At 50.4% G+C, this 21,015-nt stretch overlaps 1 protein-coding gene across 2 annotated transcripts in view; it reads left to right on the top strand.

Moving 5' to 3' along the window:
• Window positions 1-21,015, top strand: part of KDM1B (lysine demethylase 1B) — a 1,796,634-nt gene that overhangs the window by 637,737 nt on the left and 1,137,882 nt on the right. For both annotated transcript variants that reach the window (XM_069613586.1, XM_069613587.1), the window contains exon 10: window positions 13,150-13,326. In XM_069613586.1, the coding sequence (XP_069469687.1) occupies window positions 13,150-13,326 (177 nt within the window). The remainder of the gene's footprint in view (window positions 1-13,149; window positions 13,327-21,015) is intronic.

The raw sequence follows: 21,015 nt of genomic DNA, 5'->3' as shown, positions 1-21,015 counted from the left end.
TTTTGACCACGTTGAATGGGGGTTCCTGTTTGAAGTATTGCAGAAAATAGGAGTGGGAGACAGGATGTTCAGGGCCATTAGGGCCATATACTCGGGGCCAACGGCAAGGGTAGTGGTGTTGCCCTCTATCCCCTCTTCGCCCTAGCGATGGAAGCCTTGGGGGAGGAAATGAACAGAGAAACACAGATAAAGGGGTATTGAGGTGGGAGAGGAGTCCCACAAACTAAGCATGTACGCAGACGATGTCATAGTATACCTCTCGGAGGTGAAGGAGACTGTACCAAGGGTGCTCCAAGTGGTAGAAGAGTATGGTCGTCTTTCAAGCTTTAAGGTGAATGTGAACAAATCGACCCTCCTCCCACTGGGGGAAACAACTGCAGATCGTAGGACGAACTGGGAGGGCCTGGGGATACAAGTTGAAAAAATAGCCTAAAGTACCAAGAGAACTGGATAGACTATAAAATATGAACTGCCTCCTACCCCCCTATTGCACCGGCTCTTCGGGGAGCTAGACACCTGGTCGAAACTCACCATCTAATGGCTAGGGCATCTGAATGCGCTTAAGATGGTCCTCCTCCCCAGAGTTCTATTTCTATACCAGGCATTGCCGATAGAACTGCCGGACATACACTTAAGGGAACATAAAAGAAATACACTGAGATTCCCCTGGCAGGGAAAAAAAACATAGAGTAGCCTATAGACGATTGGTACAACCCAAGGAAAAGGGAGGGCTGGGTCTACCAGAAATGCGCACGTACTACAGGACAGAACAGTTTAGAGCTCTGATTCTCCAGCATGGGGTCTGGCATGGATTCACATGCTCATGAATATTCCCCGTTGTCAGGCTGGGAATCCTCGGTAAAGAAAAAATCAGTATCAGTTTCGTTTCTGATCTGCCTTTCTTAGTAGTAACCAATCACTGGACTCTACTGCCTTCACGAAGACAAAACGCACGTGGAGAAGGACTGTGCGTTTTGCAAGAACTTGTCGGAACGAACTATGAGGGATCGTCGGTTCCGTCTCGTCAGCTGGCTGGAGAAGGGCCCAGCAGGTGAGAAGTCCGAGCGGTCTTCTAAGTCCTGTGAGGGTGCCCCGGCGACGTGAGCCCAACAGAAGGCAAAGCACCACGAGTCTGCGGGCACCGGGAGCGCCGAAGGGTCGGGCTTTTCGGGTGCCAGGCAGGGCGCACTTTCACCGACGCCATCAACTACGAGCCAACGCTCTGGCTTGGGAAAGAGAAAATCCGAGAACCCGGCTAAGCTTCAGGAGAGGCCCCGGTCGATCTCGAAGGGATCCGCCGAGGGGGAGCGAGGCCGTGACCCCTCCCCCAAGGTGAAGGCCTCAAGCGCGCCCAAGGTGGTGAAGGCCTTGATTCACCAGGAGAAGGCCTCTATCGAGGGAGTCGCAGCGGCCCTGGCGAAGCCTGGGTAGGTTAACCCAGTGGAGGCGACCTCTGGGCCCAGTTTCCCTGCCGCCACAGAGGGAATCCTCTTTTCAGCCCATCGATAAGACCCCCGTGAAGTCCCCGGTGGAAAAAGAGGGGGGGCGGTGGCCGTCACGGACACGGATACAGCCTCTGAGGAGGAGCTGGTTGAAGTCGTGCAGGGCCTCAACTAGAGGTTCGAGGAGGTCCAGTCCCACGGGGGGAGGCGGACGAAGAGGAGAGCGACGGTGGCGCCAACGAGACTCCCGTGGAGGAGCAGCAACCATCGCGCCCGTCGCAGCCAGGACCCAAGCGTCAGGATAACTTGGTGGCTGTTTTGATGGCAATCCAAACCTTATGCACGGAGATGAGGACGAGATTGCTCCTCACCCCAACGGATGACCCAACAGGGCCGGGCCCGTCGGGGAGCCCTCCGAACAAGCAGAGGAGAGTTCATCCTCCCCCGCCTTTCCAGCCCTCGCAGCGCGCTCAGCCTTCTTCTCCTTCCCCTGTCCCGGGGGACGACACGGGAACGGAGACGGCCACGACGGGGACGGATGACGAGGGTGGTGACGACGGGATGGGCCTTCCATCACCACTCCCTCAGGCCTCCCCGCCCGACGAAATTGGCTCCTTCCACGCCATGATTGCCAGGGCATCCAAGCTTTTTCATCTCTGCCCTGAGGAACAGAAGAAGGAAGGTTTCCTCCATCAGCGGCGCATGGCCAAAAGGAAGACGGTACCATTGATTGACGACATCTGGGAGGAGGGACTTGCTCTCCTGAAGAACCCGTCAACGACGCCTTTTAAGAGGGATCAGTACGAGAAGTAGTACCGGGTTCCCGATTCCGCCCCCTTGTGCCTTAGGGCACAACCGACCCCGGACTCTGTCGTCTCGGCGGCGGCCAAGTAGAAAGCGGCGGGGGCGTCATCCTCAACTTCGACCTCCCCAACTGACGGCGAGGGAAAGAAGCTGGACGCCATGGGACGACGAGTCTTCTCGTCCGCGGCGACAACAATTAAGGAGGCCAACGCCCTAGCGATTGTGGCCCGCTACGACAGGGAGCTTTGGTACAAGATCGCTCCCCTGCTGGACTTCTTGCCATGGAGATCCTGCAGGAGGGTGAGGTGGCGTCGGACCACGCCATAACGATGGCCACGGATATCGCGGACACCGGATTCCACCAGTTGGGCAACGGTGTTTGGCTTCGACAGCAGGGATGGCTCAAGGCAACTGATTCCGCCAGGACGTACAAACTAGAGTTTTGGACATGCCCTTCGACGGGAACAATCTGTTTGGAAAAACAGTGGATGAGTCGCTGCAGGCCATCAAGACCGACACGGAGACGGCTCGGGCCTTGGGAGTGTTGCAGCAACGACGGTCGCCCTTTCGGAACGCTGGAGGCAGACCGGGTGCCTCCAAGGGATCCGGCAGTGGCTCCTCGACGTATCGCCAGGCGGCCCGTTCCTCGTCGCAGGAAGCCTACAGAGGACGCGGCAGGTCAGGAGGATCTCGTCGTGGCCACAGTGGCAAGGCCGCCTCCAAGTAGGACTGGACCGGCCGTAGCGTCGGGCCCCCACCTGAGGACCCCAGTGGGAGGCCGGCTGGCAAAGTTCGTCAGTGTGTGGGAGTCAATCTCCACTGACCGTTGGCTGCCGGATGCCCTGGCACACGGGCAAACTCTCGAATTTCTGAAGAAGTGCCCCTGCATTCCTCCCGTGGCCAGGAAGGAAAATCACGTCCCTCAACTGCTGTTGGAAGTGAGGGCGATGCTCAAGAAAGGTGCCATCGAGCTCGTCTCCAAGAGGCTCCGGGGCTCCCGAGTATACTGAAGGTACTTCCTCGTCAGAAAGAAGACAGGTGGTTGGCGCCCCATCCTGGACCTGTGGCCGTTAAACAAGTACATCAAGGCGCAAAAGTTCAGGATGGTCACCCTCCAGCACGTGCTGGGTCAGCTGGAGGAGGGCGACTTCCTATCATCCCTGGACTTGGTGGATGCTTACTTCCACATCCCCATTCTAAAAGGACACCGAAAGTTCCTCAGGTTCGTGGTCCAAGGGCGGCACGACCAGTTCAAGGCCCTCCCGTTCGGATTGAAGTCGGCACCCAGGGTGTTCACCAAGTGCCTCGCGCCGGTGGCAGCACGGCTGCGTATACAGGGGATCCACGTCTACCCCTACCTGGACGGCTGGCTCATCTGGGCAAGGACAAGGGAGCTCGCCGTGGAGCACACTGTGAAGACCGTCCAGCTGCTCACGGACCTGGGATTCTCCATCAACTTTCCAAAATCCCACCTGGTTCCGTCGCAAGTCGCCCTGTTTCTGGGAGCCAAGCTCGACACAGTGGCGCGGCTGGCCTCGCCGTCGGAGGAAAGGACCAGGACCATTCTGGGCAAGGTGCAGCGTCTGCTGGCCACGGCCATGGCCAGGGTAAGATTGGGAAGATGTCCTCCTGCATTCATCTGGTGCGCCTTTGCAGGCTTCGGATGCGCCCCTTACAAGAGTTCCTCGACGCCCGCTGGGTCCAGCCGACGGGTAGCTTCGAGGACAGGATCCCTCTCAACGAGACATTCCGTCAGGCGATCCGGGGGTGGGGTACCCGCTCTCATCTGTCAGCGGGCACAGACTTTCAGACCCCAGCTCACCAGGTGACGGTGACGACGGATGCCTCCCTGGAAGGTTGGGGAGCGCACTCCGGAGATCTTCACGCGAGAGGCCTTTGGCTCCCGGAGGAGAAGTCACTCCACAACAACATCTTGGAGCTCTGCGCAGTGTTCTGGGCCCTCAGGTCTTTTCTTCCGTCCCTCAAGGGCAAGGTGGTGAGGATCTTCCCTGACAACACCACCACGATGTTCTACATCCGGAAGCAGGGCGGAACCAGATCCCCTGCCCTATCCAAGGAAGCCCAGGATCTGTGGCATTGGGCCGTCGCCCAAGGGATGTTTCTGGTGCCTTTTCATCTGGCAGGAATAAAAAACATGATCGCCGACTCGCTCAGCAGAGAGCTGCGCTCGTGCCACGAGTGGGAACTACGCCAGGATCAAGTGGATCGACTCTTCCGACGATGGGGCGAACCCCAAATCGATCTCTTTGCGACGGCGACGAATTCCAAGTGCCGGAGGTTCGCCAGCAGGTTCCCCCAGCCGAGGAGCATGGGCAATGCTTTCTCGTTCCCCTGGGACGACCTATTTCTTTATGCGTTCCCTCCGCTGCCGTTGCTGCTCCGGCTCATCAACCAGCTCAAGAGGTCCCGGAGCAGGATGATCCTCATCGCACCGGTGTGGCCGAGACAGATCTGGTTCCCGGACCTTCTGGACTTGTCAACGTCCACACCAGTCAAGCTGCCGATGGAAGCAGATCTTCTCTCCAGAGAAGGAGGCGCCATTCTTCACCACAACCCGGAGTCGCTGAACTTGCAGGCCTGGCTCCTGCAGCACTAGAGTTTGGAGGGTACGACGTCCCGGCCGACTGCAGAGAGGGTCTTGCAAAGGCCAGGGCGTCCTCAACTCTCAAGTGCTACGGACATAAATGGAAGAGGTTCTCTGTCTGGTGCCGTGCACAGAAAATTAACCCTCTGCGGATTACGGCCCCTCAAGTATTGCTGTACCTACTGTCATTGGCCAAGGCTGGACTAGCTCACGCTTCCATCAAGATACATCTGGCCGCCATCTCACGATACACCAGAACTACGGGACGGGCGTCCTTGTGGTCTCATCGACTGGTGAAGGAATTTATGAAAGGATTGTTCCGATCATTCCCGCCGGTGAAGGCCCCTTCCCCGGCGTGGGAGCTAAACGTTTGAGCCTATGCATTCGGCACCTTTGAAGTTTCTGTCGTGGAAGACAGCGTTTCTCGTGGCCATCACCTCCGCACGACGAGTGGGAGAGATCCAGGCCCTATCTTGCAAGCCGCCATACGAGGGTGGTGCTGAGGACGCACCCCTCCTTCATGCCCAAGGTGCTGTCGGACTTCCACCTCAACGAACCCTTGGTGTTGCCAGTTTTCTTCCCGTCTCCTTCGTCGCCGGCTGAAAGGACTCTGCACTCGCTGGACGTAGCTAGAGCGCTGACGTTCTACGTGGACCGCACGAAGAGTTTTTGGAAGACATCACATCTGTTTGTGAACTTTGGGACTGTGAATCAAGGGAAGGCTCTCTCGAAGACTTCCATTTCCAGATGGCTCTCCGGCTGCATCATGCACTGTCACCGGTTGGCAAACCGACCGCTGCCCGGCTGTCCGAGAGCCCATTCGACCAGAGCGATCTCTGCTACCACAGCGTTCCTGTCTGGTGTGCCCCTGCTGGACATCTGCAGGGCTGCGACGTGGAGGTCGACGCACACCTTCACAAGATTCTACTGCGTCGATCGGGACTCCAGGGAGGAGTCCAGGGTCGGCCAAGCAGTGCTGCGCAACCTGTTCGCTTAAGGTGAGCCTGCTGAGGAGGTAAGAGATGCTTAATGTTGAGTTGTTGTATTGTATTGCTTAATGTTGAGCCTGTTGCCACCTCCCGTGGTTGTGCATGTGTGTACTGCTATGTATTCTCTTATTCATGAGCATGTGAATCCATGCCAGACCCCATGCTGGAGAAGGAACAAGTCTGGCATGGGTCTGGCATGGATTCACATGCGAACCCTCCCGCCTACCCCTCTGCGGCTCTTCACTTGGTCATACTGCCACTTTACGTGCTACCAAATCTGAGGATGGCTGCTAGAGGCGGGGCTTAGGGAGAGGGCAGTCATTGGCTGCGGGTAGGGTAGTATGACCCAGAGACCAGTGATTGGTTACTACTAAGAAAGACAGATCAGAAACGAAACTGATACTGATTTTTTTCTATACCGAGGATTCCCGGCCTGACGACGGGCAATATTCATGAGCATGTGAATCCATGCCAGACCCATGCTGGAGAACAACAGTTACAGGTAAGTAACTTGTTCCTTCCCCATCTACGAGGAGACAAACAAAAGCAGTGGGCATTGAGAACTACCTTTTCCGTCCAGTCAAGCATGGGGAATGGCTTTGGGCAACGTGAAAGGCCGCCCCCTGAAGGGTAAGGGCACATAAGATCCTGGGCCCACTCTGGTCCCTCTGGAGAATCCCGAAAGAAATGAGGGGTGTAACGGCCTGGCCCTCGCCCCTAAGTCACATCTGGGCACCACATATCAGGGACCGCATCCTCGGACATCAACGGTTTCAGGACTGGTTCAAGGGAGGAGTTGAGAGAGTGGGACAAGTCCTTAAAAAAGACACATTTATCGAATTTAGGAAGTTGAAAGTAATCCTGGGGGGAGGTATGATCTCGGTACTTAAATACTTACAATTTAAAGGGTTGCAGATGTCAGAAATGTGGAAAGAAGACCCACAAAGGGACCTGACAGGCACAGAGAAGGTACTAGACACTGGGAAAGGGGCGAAGGGACTCATATCTGAGCTATACCAAGCCCTATTGGAGTCACAGGGAGCAGACAGAGGTGTATAGGAGGAAATGGGAAAGGGATATGGAAATTGAGATGGAACATGAGCAGTGGTGAAGGTTATGTGAACACGTACACCGTACATCGGTGGCTTGCCAGTATAAGCTTCATGGGTTAAAACTCTTACACAGGTGGCAGTGGGACCCAGTGAGACTTTCTCAGATGTACCTGGGATCGGACCCCCGTTGCTGGAGGAAATGTGGGCTGAGAGTAGATTATTGGCATATGTGGTGGGCTTGCGAAAGTGTGCAGAAATGAAAAAGAAATTCTGGGATGGATAAGGAACCTGGATGGTGTGGACAGGGAATTGGGCCCCCTCCTGGTGTTATTTGGGATAGAGGTAACGGAAGAGTATTGGTCCAGGCTCCCACATATGCCAGACTACTTGCTACTAGTGGCTAGAGCCTACATTGCAGACGGCTGGGAAAGGGCAGACCTTCCTAGTGAGAAGCAGTGGGCGGCAAAGGCCCTCGACATATACAGAATGGTGCAGCTCACCAGACAAATACATGGCCAAACTTCCTCTAGGGAGATGGAACGGGCGCCCTTCTTAGAAAGATACGACCCGGAGAGACCCCACCGGACTCCTGAGAATCGAGGGGAAGCGGAACCTGAAGAGGAACAAGCGCAAAAAGGACAGAGTTAGGCAGGAGGGGAACTGGATATATACAGACGATGGTAACCCACACAACGGATCCCAGAGCTGAAACATTGTGGGAACCTGTCGAATATAGACAGCAGACTCTCAATCAAACAAGGGAAGCAACATAGCAGGCCGCAGCCGCGAGCAGGCTCCAATGATCATGGTGCTCTCAACCCCTAGAAGCCAAGTTAGATGCATGAGGTGGTGGGTGTGGGCAAGTAATCGGGTGGGGTTGTTGGGGTGATTTTGTTCTTTTGTTAAGAAGGGGGGAAATTAACATCCAAAACTTGTATTGATGAGCTGTGTATCAAGTGACTGTAACTGTATGTGGCTATGATTCAACCATGACTATTCTTTAATAAAGCTAATTTGAAAAAAAAAAAGCAGTGGGGTACTTTCTCCTGTGCAGCTGGGATTCCGGCCGGGACTGGGCACCGCTGAGCAGTCTCTCAATCTTTACTTGATAGCTGCACACTTCATTTATATTAAAGGAATAGTGTGCTCAAAAATAGTATTGTCCCAACAGATGGGTAATGATGAAAAACATGCATTAAACATAATTTTAATGAAAGTTCCTATGTAAACTTTTGAGCAAACGAGGCTCAAAGCGTTTACATGAGAGCATCCATTTTGCCATTTCAGGCAGCCTCCTCAGCTCATGTTAAGCTCTGCACTTGCGGCACTAAACAAGCAGCAAAAGTCCCCTACTGGGAGCTTTTGCTTAATGCAGCCAGAGCAGAGCTCTACATGAGCCTGGGAGGCTGCCTTCACTTTCATTTTATGTTTTCGGTGCTCCCCAATCCCACGGAAGCACAGAAAACATAAAATGAAAGGCAACAAGCAAAAGTGCTGAAATTATAAATAAAACGTTGTTGCATTTGTGATTGCCGTGGTTGGAAAACCACAGCAATCACAAATACAATAACGTTGTACTTCTGACTGCGGCGGCTTCCGCTTTGTCTCCTGAGATCCCCCAGGCACGGGGGAGTCCAGGAGACTCCAAGCGAAAGCCGCTGCAGTCAAAAATACAACAGCGTTGTATTTCTAAATGCTGCAGTTTTCTTTCTACGTTTCTCAGGCTCTGGGAAACGTAGAAAGAAAACCGCAGCATTTTTAGATACAACAACGTTGTATTTAGGTTTGCTGTGGCTTCAGCTTTGAGTCTCCTGAGCTCCCCAGACCTGGGTTTATTTTGCAGTACTTTCAAAAAAGAATTAAATTTAAAGCACTTACCAGCAGCAGGTTGTGTTAATCTCTGCTCTCCGGCAACAATGAAGCAAAAGCCACCTGCTGGTAGCTTTTGTGTATTACAGCTGGCTGGCTTTTGCTTCATTAGTGCCGCAAGGGCAGAAATTAACACAAGCACAGGAGGCTCATCCATTTCAAAAAATGGATGCCCCCTAGTGCTTGAAATTTTTGAATTTGGGCCTCATTTGCTCAATACCTTACATAGGAACTTTGTGGATCAAGGGTGCGGGTGTTGCAGCCCGTTTTCTGCCTTCTTTGAGCCCAGGAGGGCCACCGTAGCAGCAGAGGGGAGGCCACGCCCCCTCCACATATATATACATTGTGAGGTGAGACAGTGCTATTCCTGGGAGGGACAAAGTTTTCGGCGTGGGGGGGGGGGGCAACCGCCAACCACTCCTCACAGGCGCTTGAGGCAGCCCACAGCCCATTTCTGGTGTGGTGGGACTACTCTGTTGGCTCTGTCTGTAGCAGATTCCAAAGGCTTCTCCCCACCTAGTCCGCATGATGGTTGCCTCTCCCCGGGGTGCTGATTTTGGAGCTACAGACATATGCTCTCCCTACTCCCCCCTCTACCTCTCCAAATCTTCACTCTTATCAATGCTACAATGTCCCCCGGCACCATTGGAACACCGGAAGCCAATCATGGGCAGACGACGGAGGGAGGTAATGTTGAGTAAAGCCCTGACTAAAGCTCTGGGGGTCAAGCAGGGAGAGGTAGCCTGCACTGGAACCTGCACTTGAGAGCCTCTGTGTGAATGGAGCACTTGCCCAACGGCCTGCGGCCACTGACTGTGTCAAAGAGGGAGATTCTGGGGTGCTCTAATCCAAGCTATCCTGCAATTACAGTTCGCATGTTTGGGCACCACTACGGCCTCTCCTGTGATAGGGTATCTCCTGTGGCCCTGTTTCATCTGTTCTCCCCATGATCGATCTTATAAGCCCTCTTCCGGATGAATCTGCGTCCACTGTTAACTTGTTAACCCCTGGAGGGGGCCTTGACTCTGTGGCCACTGCTGACCTACTGGATATCCTGGCTAATGGCTGTGCGAGGATCTCTGTGGGCATCATGAAGCCGACGGGGGGCATGCCCTGTTAGCCCTACCTGTGACACCACCCCTGGTCTCTTCACCGGTATTGGCCCCTATCCATCCTTCCTCTGCCCCCAATCTTGACCCCTCAGTCCAGCGGTCGTCACTGGCTCTCCCTGAGGCTCACTCACCTCTCTCTCATGAGTTCACGTCTTCGGTCTCTGTGGGAGTAGATCCAGGGGGTCTGGGGTTGGGAGAGAGGTCCAGCCTTCCATCCAGCATAGGTAGCAAGCCCATGTCTGATGCTCCCTCGGTGGCCAGCTCCTACCTTTGTCTTAGCCATCTCAGGGCTCTTAAACCCCCCTCTAAAGGTCATCATTGTCCACCAGCCCCATCGTTCACAGCACCTGTCAATCTGTCTAGTTGCTCCTGTCACCAGCTGCTCTCTGAGTTGCCCGAGATTAAAAACCTCCTATTTGTGTTCATCGAGGGGGTGCTGGGGATCAGGGGGGAAGGAGGTGCAGGGAGGGTTAGAAGGGGCCCAGTAGTGGCTGAGCCAGGGGGGCCGATTCTAGACTCTGACAAGGGGGTATACCCCTCACAGCCCTTTCCATCCCCTGCTTCTGTGGTTAGGATTATTCCATCTTTGAGGAGTCAACCAGGGGTGGTTCCTCTCCCACTGCCAATTTCACAGAGGGAGACCAAAGGCACCCTAGCCTCAGGGGTCAACCCCCCACCATCGTGTTTCCCCATTGGTAGAGCCCAGGTCAATATGTGCCGGGTGGGGAGGGGGGATAATGCTTCAATCTCCGGTCAAGGGGGAGTTATGTCAAGGCACCACACATCTGAATACTGTCGTAGTTCCATTGTGTTTCTTCATGGTGTTCCAAAACTATTGACTGCCACTAGAGAACCAAGGGACGCTCTCTGGAACAAATGCCATCATTGGTTGCGGGCTGTGGGGGAATGTGGGTTTGTGCCCAGGGGGGTCTCTGCTGGAGTGCACTAGACTGTCCAAACTTGCAGCCAACACAGATATTGTCAGTGGTCTTCGGGGATGTCGACATGGCACGGGACGTCGTGGTAAGATGTAATGGCCACGGGCGGACAAGGAAAAGTGGTATTACAGTCAGTCCTTTTTATGTCCCCGCCCCTGTTTTCCCCGTAAGAGACTACTCTGGTAGTAGTCCACTCTCAGGGGCTAACCTGACTGCCCTGGCACTGAGGCGTTACAGGGGTTCCCAGAACCAGGGGGTGAGTGGTTCCTGTTTACTGGCTCGTAACTCTGTTCGGGGGCACTCTTGAAGGGTGTGGTTTTTTTCTCTTATGATTTTGCTGTTTTCGTCACAGATATGCTTATTGTAACTATGCATTAGTACTGTTTTTTAGGATGTGCTTTGATGGTCTTTTTTGGCCGAATAAAGTTGTTTGACTGACTGAAAAATATTTTTTATATATATTTTTGATGGGCCATCTTTTTAGCCAATAAAACTTTTGATAGCACTATCCCTTTAAGGAAGAACCCATTTATTTGGCCTTCAGGGATCTGAGCATGGCCTTCGACAAGGTGAATCGTGCCAAGCTGTGGGGCGTGCTTGGATCCATGAACTGCCCTTTGTGTCTAGTAAACCTTTTCGCTAGACTGCATACCTCGGCAAAGGCTAGTGTTAGGTGTGTGGCTAATGGGCACTGCACAGATTCTTTTGCGGTGGAATTAGGAGTGTGCCAGGGTTGTGTCCTGGCACCGCTTCTTTTCTGCCTATATGTGAATGGTCTCCACAAAGCCCTTTTTAAATTCTTCTGGTGTGCCCAAGCTGAGCAGACAAACTTTCCCGATCCTCATATATGTGGATGACAACGTGCTCATGGCCCGTACTCTCAGATCCTGAGAGCGCTTCATTTATGACTATGCTTGCTTTATGGGTGTTCTTGCTTTAGCGGTGATGGCTGCTGGAAGGTGAGGCGAAAGGTCCATTTCAGGGCCATGTACTGTAGGAGCAGTGTGATCCCCAGGTTTGATTATTTCGACTACCTGGGGGGCAGATTCTATTCTAATTGTTGTGCACCAGTCCATATTACAAAACTGGCCATCCGTTTTAAATGAGCATTGGGAGGGGTCTCAAGGGCTTTGGTAAAATTCAGGGCCAGACCAGTTGACCTGATACTCAAGCTGTATAATGGTAAAGCAGCCTCAGTTGCCAGATTTGGGGTGGAGCTCTGGGGTTATTCAAATGTTTCCCCCATCCAAACTGTGAAAAATCACTTTTTCAAGAAAATACTGGGCCTGCCGCCATCAGCGCCAAATTCTGGTGTCTACATGGATTTGGGCTGCAGGCCAATTGGAGATGTGGTTTCCCTGCAGCCTATCACTCATTGGTTAGGATTATGGGGTAATGAAAGAGCTAACCTCACCCATGAGTTAATTACTTTCATGATATCTAGGGACGTTGGGGGTAAAGTTCCATGGCTATGGCATATTAAGAAACCACTGAGAGCCATTAACATTACACATTTATTTCCACCTTCTAACGTGCTCTCTCGTGGTGAGGTAAAGCTGTGGATTGCCCGTTCTTATGAATATGTCAAGACCACTAGAGAAACTATGGAGCTGTTGAAACCAAAGAATAGAGGGCTCATGACCATTATGTCGCCAGGTATACAGAAATACTTGTTGTGGGCAGAATATCTGGCAGACGGTGTACTTATAAATAGGGCACGGTTACGGGCGGTGTGGCAGCTTGGTCCGGTGAGAATGGCAATCTGTCTTGCCCTCTGTGTGATGCACCACTCGAGGACTTGGCCCATTTGCTATTTTTCTGTCATGCATATGTTAATGTGAGAAGCTCAGTGTTGCGACCATTGCTAGGTGGAATGGGCATTGCCCAGTATCAACCTGCCCTGACTTACTTATTATGGGCGGATTCGGTTGGTCCCTGCTTATGTACTAAAAATCTGCACTCTATATGAGGAAACGTCTGCTCAGAAACATGAATTGAATTAAGGACTGGTATGATGGTTAATCCAATTTGATGAAAACATGGAGTGTGCAATTTATACTGTGATTGAATATGTTTTATATTTTGTATTGTTTTTATGGAATGTTTTGTACAATTCCGAAATAAACAAGAAACAAAATCCCCCAAAAATATTTTGACTTACTGTTGACTAGTTTGTGTGCAATGAAATTGAAAATGTTAGGAAATGGTCTGCATTATCTTAAGCATTTTCTTGCGAAGTTAATGATCCACCACTGATGCATAAAGAAATTCGGAAACTATGCATGCTTTCAAGTGCACACAGGTTTATTTATGTATATATGTGTTTTCCAACTCTTAGGAGGCTTTGACTCACCAGAAATGTGCGCTGCATATAAACGTCCGTGGCCTTGTGCGCATTCGTTGTGTACAAGAGCTGCAGAAGATTCTTCATTTCATGACAAGGAAAGGATTGGTAAACACAGGTGTTTTGTCTGTTGGCCCTGGTCAGCATTTGCTCCCTAAAGACTATCACAATGTAAGTGGTTGTCCTTGTCTTTTACAAGTCCTGTCATTGCTTTTCCTTTCTCCATGCCAGCTAAAAATGTTTATTTCTATGCAGTAAAACAATTCAAATGTTAATTTCATTTAAAGTATCTTGTATATTCTATGAAAGAATGAAGTTTGTTTTACAACGTTTTTACATGCCACAGTAGTTTCTAATTACCATTTTGTGAGTGCAATTGCATCCCAAGGTGTAGCCTTCCCAAATAGTTGGTAAAATGGTTGGTCCGAATTTCTGAATTCATCCAAGGCAATTATAACCATCTTCTTTGGTGAGGCACACATGTTTAATTCGTAGCCACTGAAAACCTCAAAAAACAAGATATCCTTGATGTAGAAGGATGCTGGAGGCTAAATTTGCAAAGTTAGGAAATGAAGGAAGAAGGGAGAAAGTTTGAATAAATACCACTGCCCTCTTCAGATTGCTAGATGGCTGAAAGGTGGAAAGGGAAAATTGATGAGTCGGCCTCTTCATATGCCCTCTTAAGACTGTTTCAGAACCACTGATAGTCTAATGGAAAAAAATTGAGGAACATGACTCGGTGACCTGTGATACAGCAGGCTAGCATTTGCGATTGACTTGTTGCAGCCATATTTCGAAATTCAGAACACGTGTCCACGTCAGCTTTAATTTTTACATCATAAATTAGGTCTACGCTTCAAATTGTTTTATATATTTCTAATTCTGCATGTAGTATTCACAAACATGCTCTCTATCAAATCCCCACTTAAGCATCCCTTTATTACTCTTGATACACTTCTAACTCAACAAAGATTATGAAAACTATTCAACATCTGCTATGCTAAGAATCTGCAATAGTGGACACTGTACATTTCATAAAGAGCAGAGTCAAACTCCACTCTGACAAATGACAACCTGTCACAGTTGGCCTCAATAATCCACAGGCATACAAAGATATATTTTTTTACCGATATTTATTATAAACATATATAGGCTTCTCGGTAGGTTGTGGTGGATGTAGTGTGTGGTCTATCCTCGCCTTCCCATGGGGTCCCTCTGCCCTATGTGAGAAACCAGAAGGTGTCTCACCCACTAGTCCCCAGGGATCTGTCATCCAGGTGGCTAAGACACGGCCATCGGGTTTGGATCCAGTTCCTGGGGGTGGACCAGTGCTGGAGGATCACCTGGGTGAGGGGTCTTCGGCGAGTGGGACACCAGATGGTGAGACGCAGTATCTCCTTCCCTGTAACACCCTTACCCCATCCTACCAGGTAGGATATTTTGGAACTCTACCCCCCCCCCCACCTTTTTGATAACAAGAACACTTTCTCATGGACAGCCCACTATAAGAGAAAACAGACTAACATCCCAGCAGTATAGCTGACGTTTCCCAATACATTGGTCAGGCGAGGTCAGGCAGTTACTGACCATCACACACAGCTGACTTCCATCAAGCTTCCTCACAAGGATAAAAAGGAGAGCACGAGAGCACATTCTGAGTGAGGCAAAGCACACGAGGAAACAGTAGTTTCGAGACGGCAGCTAAACGGGAGAGGAAAGACGGCAAAACAGAAGGGTATCCCATGGAGGGAAATTCCAGTTGCCTTTTCGACAAGGAACTGTTATTTTCCTGAACCCTCGAGAATAGTAAACGTAAGACCAGGAAACCAGGCTGAAGAATCCTGCATTGCATGTCAGAGATACCCAGGGCCCTCCTGCATCAATAATCCAGGCGGGGCGAATCACCCGCCATCGTACCGTCCTTGGCTCCAAGAACAAAGCAGTGTCAGTGAAATCGACACAGCTGGTGAGTTGGGGAGACCGAGACAAGACCGGTCTGTGTTGAAGCAGCAACATTGTATGGCGAGCACTGCAACGAACATAGTTAAACGCGTGTGATAAGAAGAGTAAAGTTGAATTGCTGATGAGTGGGTGCTCAATCGAAGGTCTCTGTAAGGCATCCAGCTGAGGAGTAGCAAAAGTGAAAGTAAGAAAAGGCCATATCAAGAAGAGAACGAATAATTGTAAATCAAAGTGGACCTGCGACGAGTAAATCAAAATCATGTGCACAGTCGATGGTCTTCGATTTTGATGAAGTAGAGAAATTTGGTCCAAGCCCGGCGGCAGGAGGCCAATTGAAGGTTTTGTGTTAAAGTGGGTCTGAGCCCAGCAGGGAGGTCCGGGGTAAACAGTAAATCACCCGAGAAGTTGTATAGATGAAATCCTAAGAAGAAAGGAACTTTAATGTTTTTCCGGTTACATCAGGCCCTCTGAAATAAGAGACTTTGAATGGTAAAGAGACTTTGGCACAGAAGGCCTAATGTTGAAGTCCTCAACTGCATCCTCATGCTAGAGAAGCCAGAGAGTGTGCGAAGCTCGAGTGTGCTGCCTTGTTCTGTGCGGAAAACGTGGGGAAGGGAAGCCAACGGCTTGAATATTCTGACATATAATTTCCTTAACACTTTTCTTTTACATAACATTGTTTGCCACACTATTTGTATTTAGAAGTAAGGATTGGCAATGTGTTTATTATTATAGGCCCCTTTTATTTTGACAGACTCATCTAAGACTGCATTATTATTTGATGGTCGTAGCTTGCTACCATCTTCAGATTTAGGTTTTTCATACCCAATTGAAGTTCAATAAACACCCTTCAACAGTGATCACTTGTTTCTGTCTTACTGTTTGATACCATGCCTTCCTTACACCTAACACAGGCATTCCTTTTCTGAACAACTTCTTGACACAGGAATGTAAAGCACGGTAATCACCACTGCCTGGGTCTAGTCTCGTCTAAGGGAGGACTTAAGGGCCTTTCTAGGATACTTTTTTGATTGATTTTTTTTTAAATGTTTTTTTTATGTTGGTTTACATCTTGTTTGATTTGGCATGGCTTGCTGAGCGTAGATGATTCAAAATGAATATTACCAAAATGGCTCTCTACCTGCTATGCAGTGAAAATTTTTCCCCAAACCGTTTTACAATGTGACTGCATGATGAGTTTTTCCAGTTTCCAAGAGGTAGGCAAATGACGTATCCTAGAAAGGCCTTTGTTATCTCTCTCCCTCAGAGGATTTTCTAAAGGTGTCCTTATTCTTGGGATTTCAAACAAGAACATTTCTCAACTCTTCTATCGCCATTCTCACCCACCCCTACTCTCTTTCTCTCTACACGGCCTCGCTCCTCCTCCTGTCTGTCTTTTGTCTCCCTCCGATCTTACCATTCGCCCTCTCTTGCTCCTTGCCTCTCCCACCTCTTTCTCTCTCCTTCCTCTGATATTAGATTTTCCTACTCTCACTCTTGGTCGTTTCTCCTTTCCCTTCCATTTTCTCTCTCTACATGTCGTGTCTCTCTCTCTCCTCTCCTCTCATCTCTCTCTGTCCATGCTGGTCTCCCTCTGCTCCACCTCTCTTCCCCTTCTCACTCTCTTCCCCTTCTCACTCTCTTCCCCTTCTCACTCTCTTCCCCTTCTCACTCTCTTCCCCTTCTCACTCTCTTCCCCTTCTCACTCTCTTCCCCTTCTCACTCTCTTCTCCCTGGCGCTCTCTTCCCCCCTTGTGCTCTCTTCCCCCCCCCTTTCGCTCTCTTCCCCCCCTTTCGCTCTCTTCCCCCCCTTTCGCTCTCTTCCCCCCCTTTCGCTCTCTTCCCCCCTTTCGCTCTCTTCCCCCCTTTCGCTCTCTTCCCCCCCTTTCGCTCTCTTCCCCCCCTTTCGCTCTCTTCCCCCCCTTTCGCTCTCTTCCCCCCCTTTCGCTCTCTTCCCCCCTTTCGCTCTCTTCCCCCCTTTCGCTCTCTTCCCCCCTTTCGCTCTCTTCCCCCCTTTCGCTCTCTTCCCCCCTTTCGCTCTCTTCCCCCCTTTCGCTCTCTTCCCCCCTTTCGCTCTCTTCCCCCCTTTCGCTCTCTTCCCCCCTTTCGCTCTCTTCCCCCCTTTCGCTCTCTTCCCCCCTTTCGCTCTCTTCCCCCCTTTCGCTCTCTTCCCCCCTTTCGCTCTCTTCCCCCCTTTCGCTCTCTTCCCCCCTTTCGCTCTCTTCCCCCCTTTCGCTCTCTTCCCCCCTTTCGCTCTCTTCCCCCTTTCGCTCTCTTCCCCCTTTCGCTCTCTTCCCCCTTTCGCTCTCTTCTTCCCCCCTTTCGCTCTCTTCTTCCCCCCCTCGCGCTCTCTTCCCCCCCTCGCGCTCTCTTCCCCCTTGCGCTCTCTTCCCCCTTGCGCTCTCTTCCCCCCCTTGCGCTCTCTTCCCCCCCCTTGCGCTCTCTTCCCCCCCCTTGCGCTCTCTTCCCCCCCCTGCGCTCTCTTCCCCCCCCTTGCGCTCTCTTCCCCCCCTTGCGCTCTCTTCCCCCCTCGCGCTCTCTTCCCCCCTCGCGCTCTCTTCCCCCCTCGCGCTCTCTTCCCCCCTCGCGCTCTCTTCCCCCCCTCGCGCTCTCTTCCCCCCCTCGCGCTCTCTTCCCCCCCTCGCGCTCTCTTCCCCCCCTCGCGCTCTCTTCCCCCCCTCGCGCTCTCTTCCCCCCCTCGCGCTCTCTTCCCCCCCTCGCGCTCTCTTCCCCCCCTCGCGCTCTCTTCCCACTTGCGCTGTTTCCCCTCGTGTTCTCTTTCCCCTTGCGCTCTCTTTCGCCCTCGTGCTCTTTCCCCATCACACTCTCTTCCCTCCCCACTCTCCTCCTCGCCACTCCCCTCCTCCCTCTCTCCTCCTCCCTCTCTCCTCCTCACCTCTAATACTTTACCACTCTCTATCCCTATTACTCCTAGGTCTTCTCCAACGCCTTCGCTCACACGCTCTCTTCCACCGTCTTAAACACCTTAAACATCTACCCCTTTCCTCACTATCACACGGACTCTCTCTCACCCTGTCCCAGACACACACTCACTCGCCACTCTTCCTTAATTGGTATCACTCTCTCACACAGACACACCACCTTACCTGCCGCTGCCACTATACCTGCCCGGTCTTTTGGTCCACCTACTCCAGCCCTCACCTCACCTGAAAACCTTGTTCAGTGTGGCTGGGCTTTTATAGCCCAGTCTGCCCTTTTTCAGTCTTCCCTCGGGTTCCCACTGGTTGCTGTGGTCCCCGGTCTATAAGGCCAATCTACTACTGCCTTTTCCACAGGGGTTTGGGTTTACACAACACAGCTTTTAAAACCACTGTTTTAATCCACATCCCTTTTTTGGTGTTCATTGTGGTCTTCAAGCAAGAAAGGAAACGTTTGTTCTTGTTGGGCTGGCCTTCCATGTGGAGTAACTTTGTCAAAGTTCCTTTTCCATGGGTTTTTGGTGTGGTACTTAATGGAAACCTCTGCACATCTGGTTGATGATGGTGAGTTTCTCTGTGCATGTTCTGCTTTTTGACTGGACTCTGGGTTCTCTTTGCCACCATTCGGTGTCTTCTGGGATGCATGGTTCTGAATGGAAAGAAGAGGAGGCCTAGCCAGGAAAAAGATTGCAAGGCACTGCGTTCTCGAAAATGGCATCAACGTTGTTACATCGCAACACACTCACAGAGGACCCAGGGACTGCTCCTCCGCAACTTCCTCAACCCCATCTCTGGGTTAGGAAAGGCTCTGGCAACTGCCATCATAGGCTGCCTATCCCTGGTTGTGAGAAATCCCTGCCCCCTCCCCACCCCCCGATCCCTTGCAGTGTCAAGACCCTGTCACCAACCCTAAAGGAAACCATTATTATTTAATGTCCATATACAAACTACCCTTTCTGGCATTTAATTATGAATACAAGTGGCCCGTATATCTTTTCAAACATTAAGAGGAACACTCGTTTCCCTCACCAGAGTTTTTAGGCCATGCTACCCTACTTCCTGGATGACATTCTGTCAATCCTGGTCAAAGATGTCTCAATGGCCTCCTGCTTGCATTTTCACTGGGATGAATCCATGTTGATTATTCCATGGTTATAATTGGCAACCTACAGAAGTTGTTATAAATTGCAGAATGCACATCACCATTCTGATAAAAGTGAGCATTTTCCCTGTCATATAGTCTAATAAACTTCTGGGTGCACCAGGGCTCTGAAACCACGCCTGTCCTTCACAGCCCAGAGTGCCTAGAAGAAATGGACACCTGGAAGCAACTGACCTTAGTTGTCGCATATTAAAATGTACCCTTTCCTTCAGCCTGCTGGCTTATTTTTGTAAGCATTGTGGAGTCCTGTCATTTGGTACTACATAATGTCACCCTTCAGAACAACTGATACTACTAGTAAAGGACCCTCAAACCATTATTTTACTTCCTCCAGAAAATCCTTTACTTAAAATGAACACGATTCATACTAGATCATTGGAAAACAAAAACTTGCCAAAGTTACAACCTGAACCCAGAACACAATGCCCCTGCAGATCCTTTAATTTAGAACAGTGTTTTGCCATTAAACTGAATGTTACTTTCTTAAGATGCTTTTGACTGCTGTAACTCTTCATTAGTTGATCTGCTTCTTTCCATTAAACAGAAAGCTCTCAGACCTTCTTGCTGGCCTTGCTGTGCCAACACTAGAGTTTGGAGCAGTTTTTAGCAGAGCTGATCGAATGCTCACACTATGAGAAGACAATTTGATAAAGTGATGCCACAGCTCCCGAGCTTCCCATGGCCAGGCGTGAGAATGGCATCCAGTCCTGTTTTTGCTTGGAATTCTGGGACTTCTAGTCTTCCTAAATTTCAAATGAAAGTCCCAGAATCCAAAGGGAAAAAAACACAACTGAATGTCCTTCTCATTCATGACCACTGGAGACTTGATAGCTCTGTGGCTAACACTTAAACTATTTGCTGGGGGCCTCCAAAGCTCCACCAGCCCCAAATGTAGCATGCACATGGGTAAAGTCATGCTTCAAAAAACTTCAGTAAATAAACTTTGGAGAAATCGTTTTATTTTAATGTCATTACTCTTAAGACTTTTCCATCTTTTGCTCCGAATATATGATTGTACGCAAGCGGTTTAACTTCTATTATCGGGACAGACTTGCCTTGTAGTGCTCCCTCCCTTGTAATACACAACTTTTTGAAGTAGCTCTTCCATGTCTACTGCAATGCTAGTTAGTACCGATTGGCCCATGACGAGGGGTGCCAGTAGTGTGTCAAAGGCGGCCACTAGGCTGGGAAAGGATGAACCAGACTTTAAAAATGGCACCCCTCGTTTGCTAAAGCTCGGAAGAACTACTGACATATTGGTCGAATTCCCTATCTGTGACAGGAAGGTGCACCAGAGGCTCACATTCCTAAGGATTAGAAAACAGAACAAGGACACACCGTGTTGTTTGAGAGAATCACTGAAAGCCTCTTTAGTTGAGATGACAACCTATTTTCTAGTCGCTACTTTTGGTATCACTGTTTTTATGATACTTTCCATATCAAAAACATAAGTAGGACCGTGAGCACATTTGAAAAACCCAGCAACTAAAAATGTGCACTTAGTAGACAACAGATTGTTAGTAAACAATTGATAAAATGTAAATGATTTTGTTGTTATATATTCCCTAGATCTACCATTAACCCCAAATCAAGGTTGAAAGAATATTGCTGCACATTATATCAGATATGATGCCACATGATTACTTAATTACCATTTTACACAGGGAAAAAAACGGACGTGGTCTAGCAAACATCTCAAGAAACCGTTTCAAAGTAACCATGTTGCCTTCTTTTGCCCCACAAAATATTGAAACCTTGCTAATGAAATGCTTGATCTTTGCATAGAACACAGCATTT

This window comes from Ambystoma mexicanum, chromosome 5p (assembly GCF_040938575.1).
Source record: "Ambystoma mexicanum isolate Mex_15411 chromosome 5p, UKY_AmexF1_1, whole genome shotgun sequence".
Lineage (NCBI taxonomy): Eukaryota > Metazoa > Chordata > Amphibia > Caudata > Ambystomatidae > Ambystoma > Ambystoma mexicanum.
Note: the sequence above shows the minus strand (reverse complement) of the source record. Positions and strands in the feature narration are given on the sequence as shown.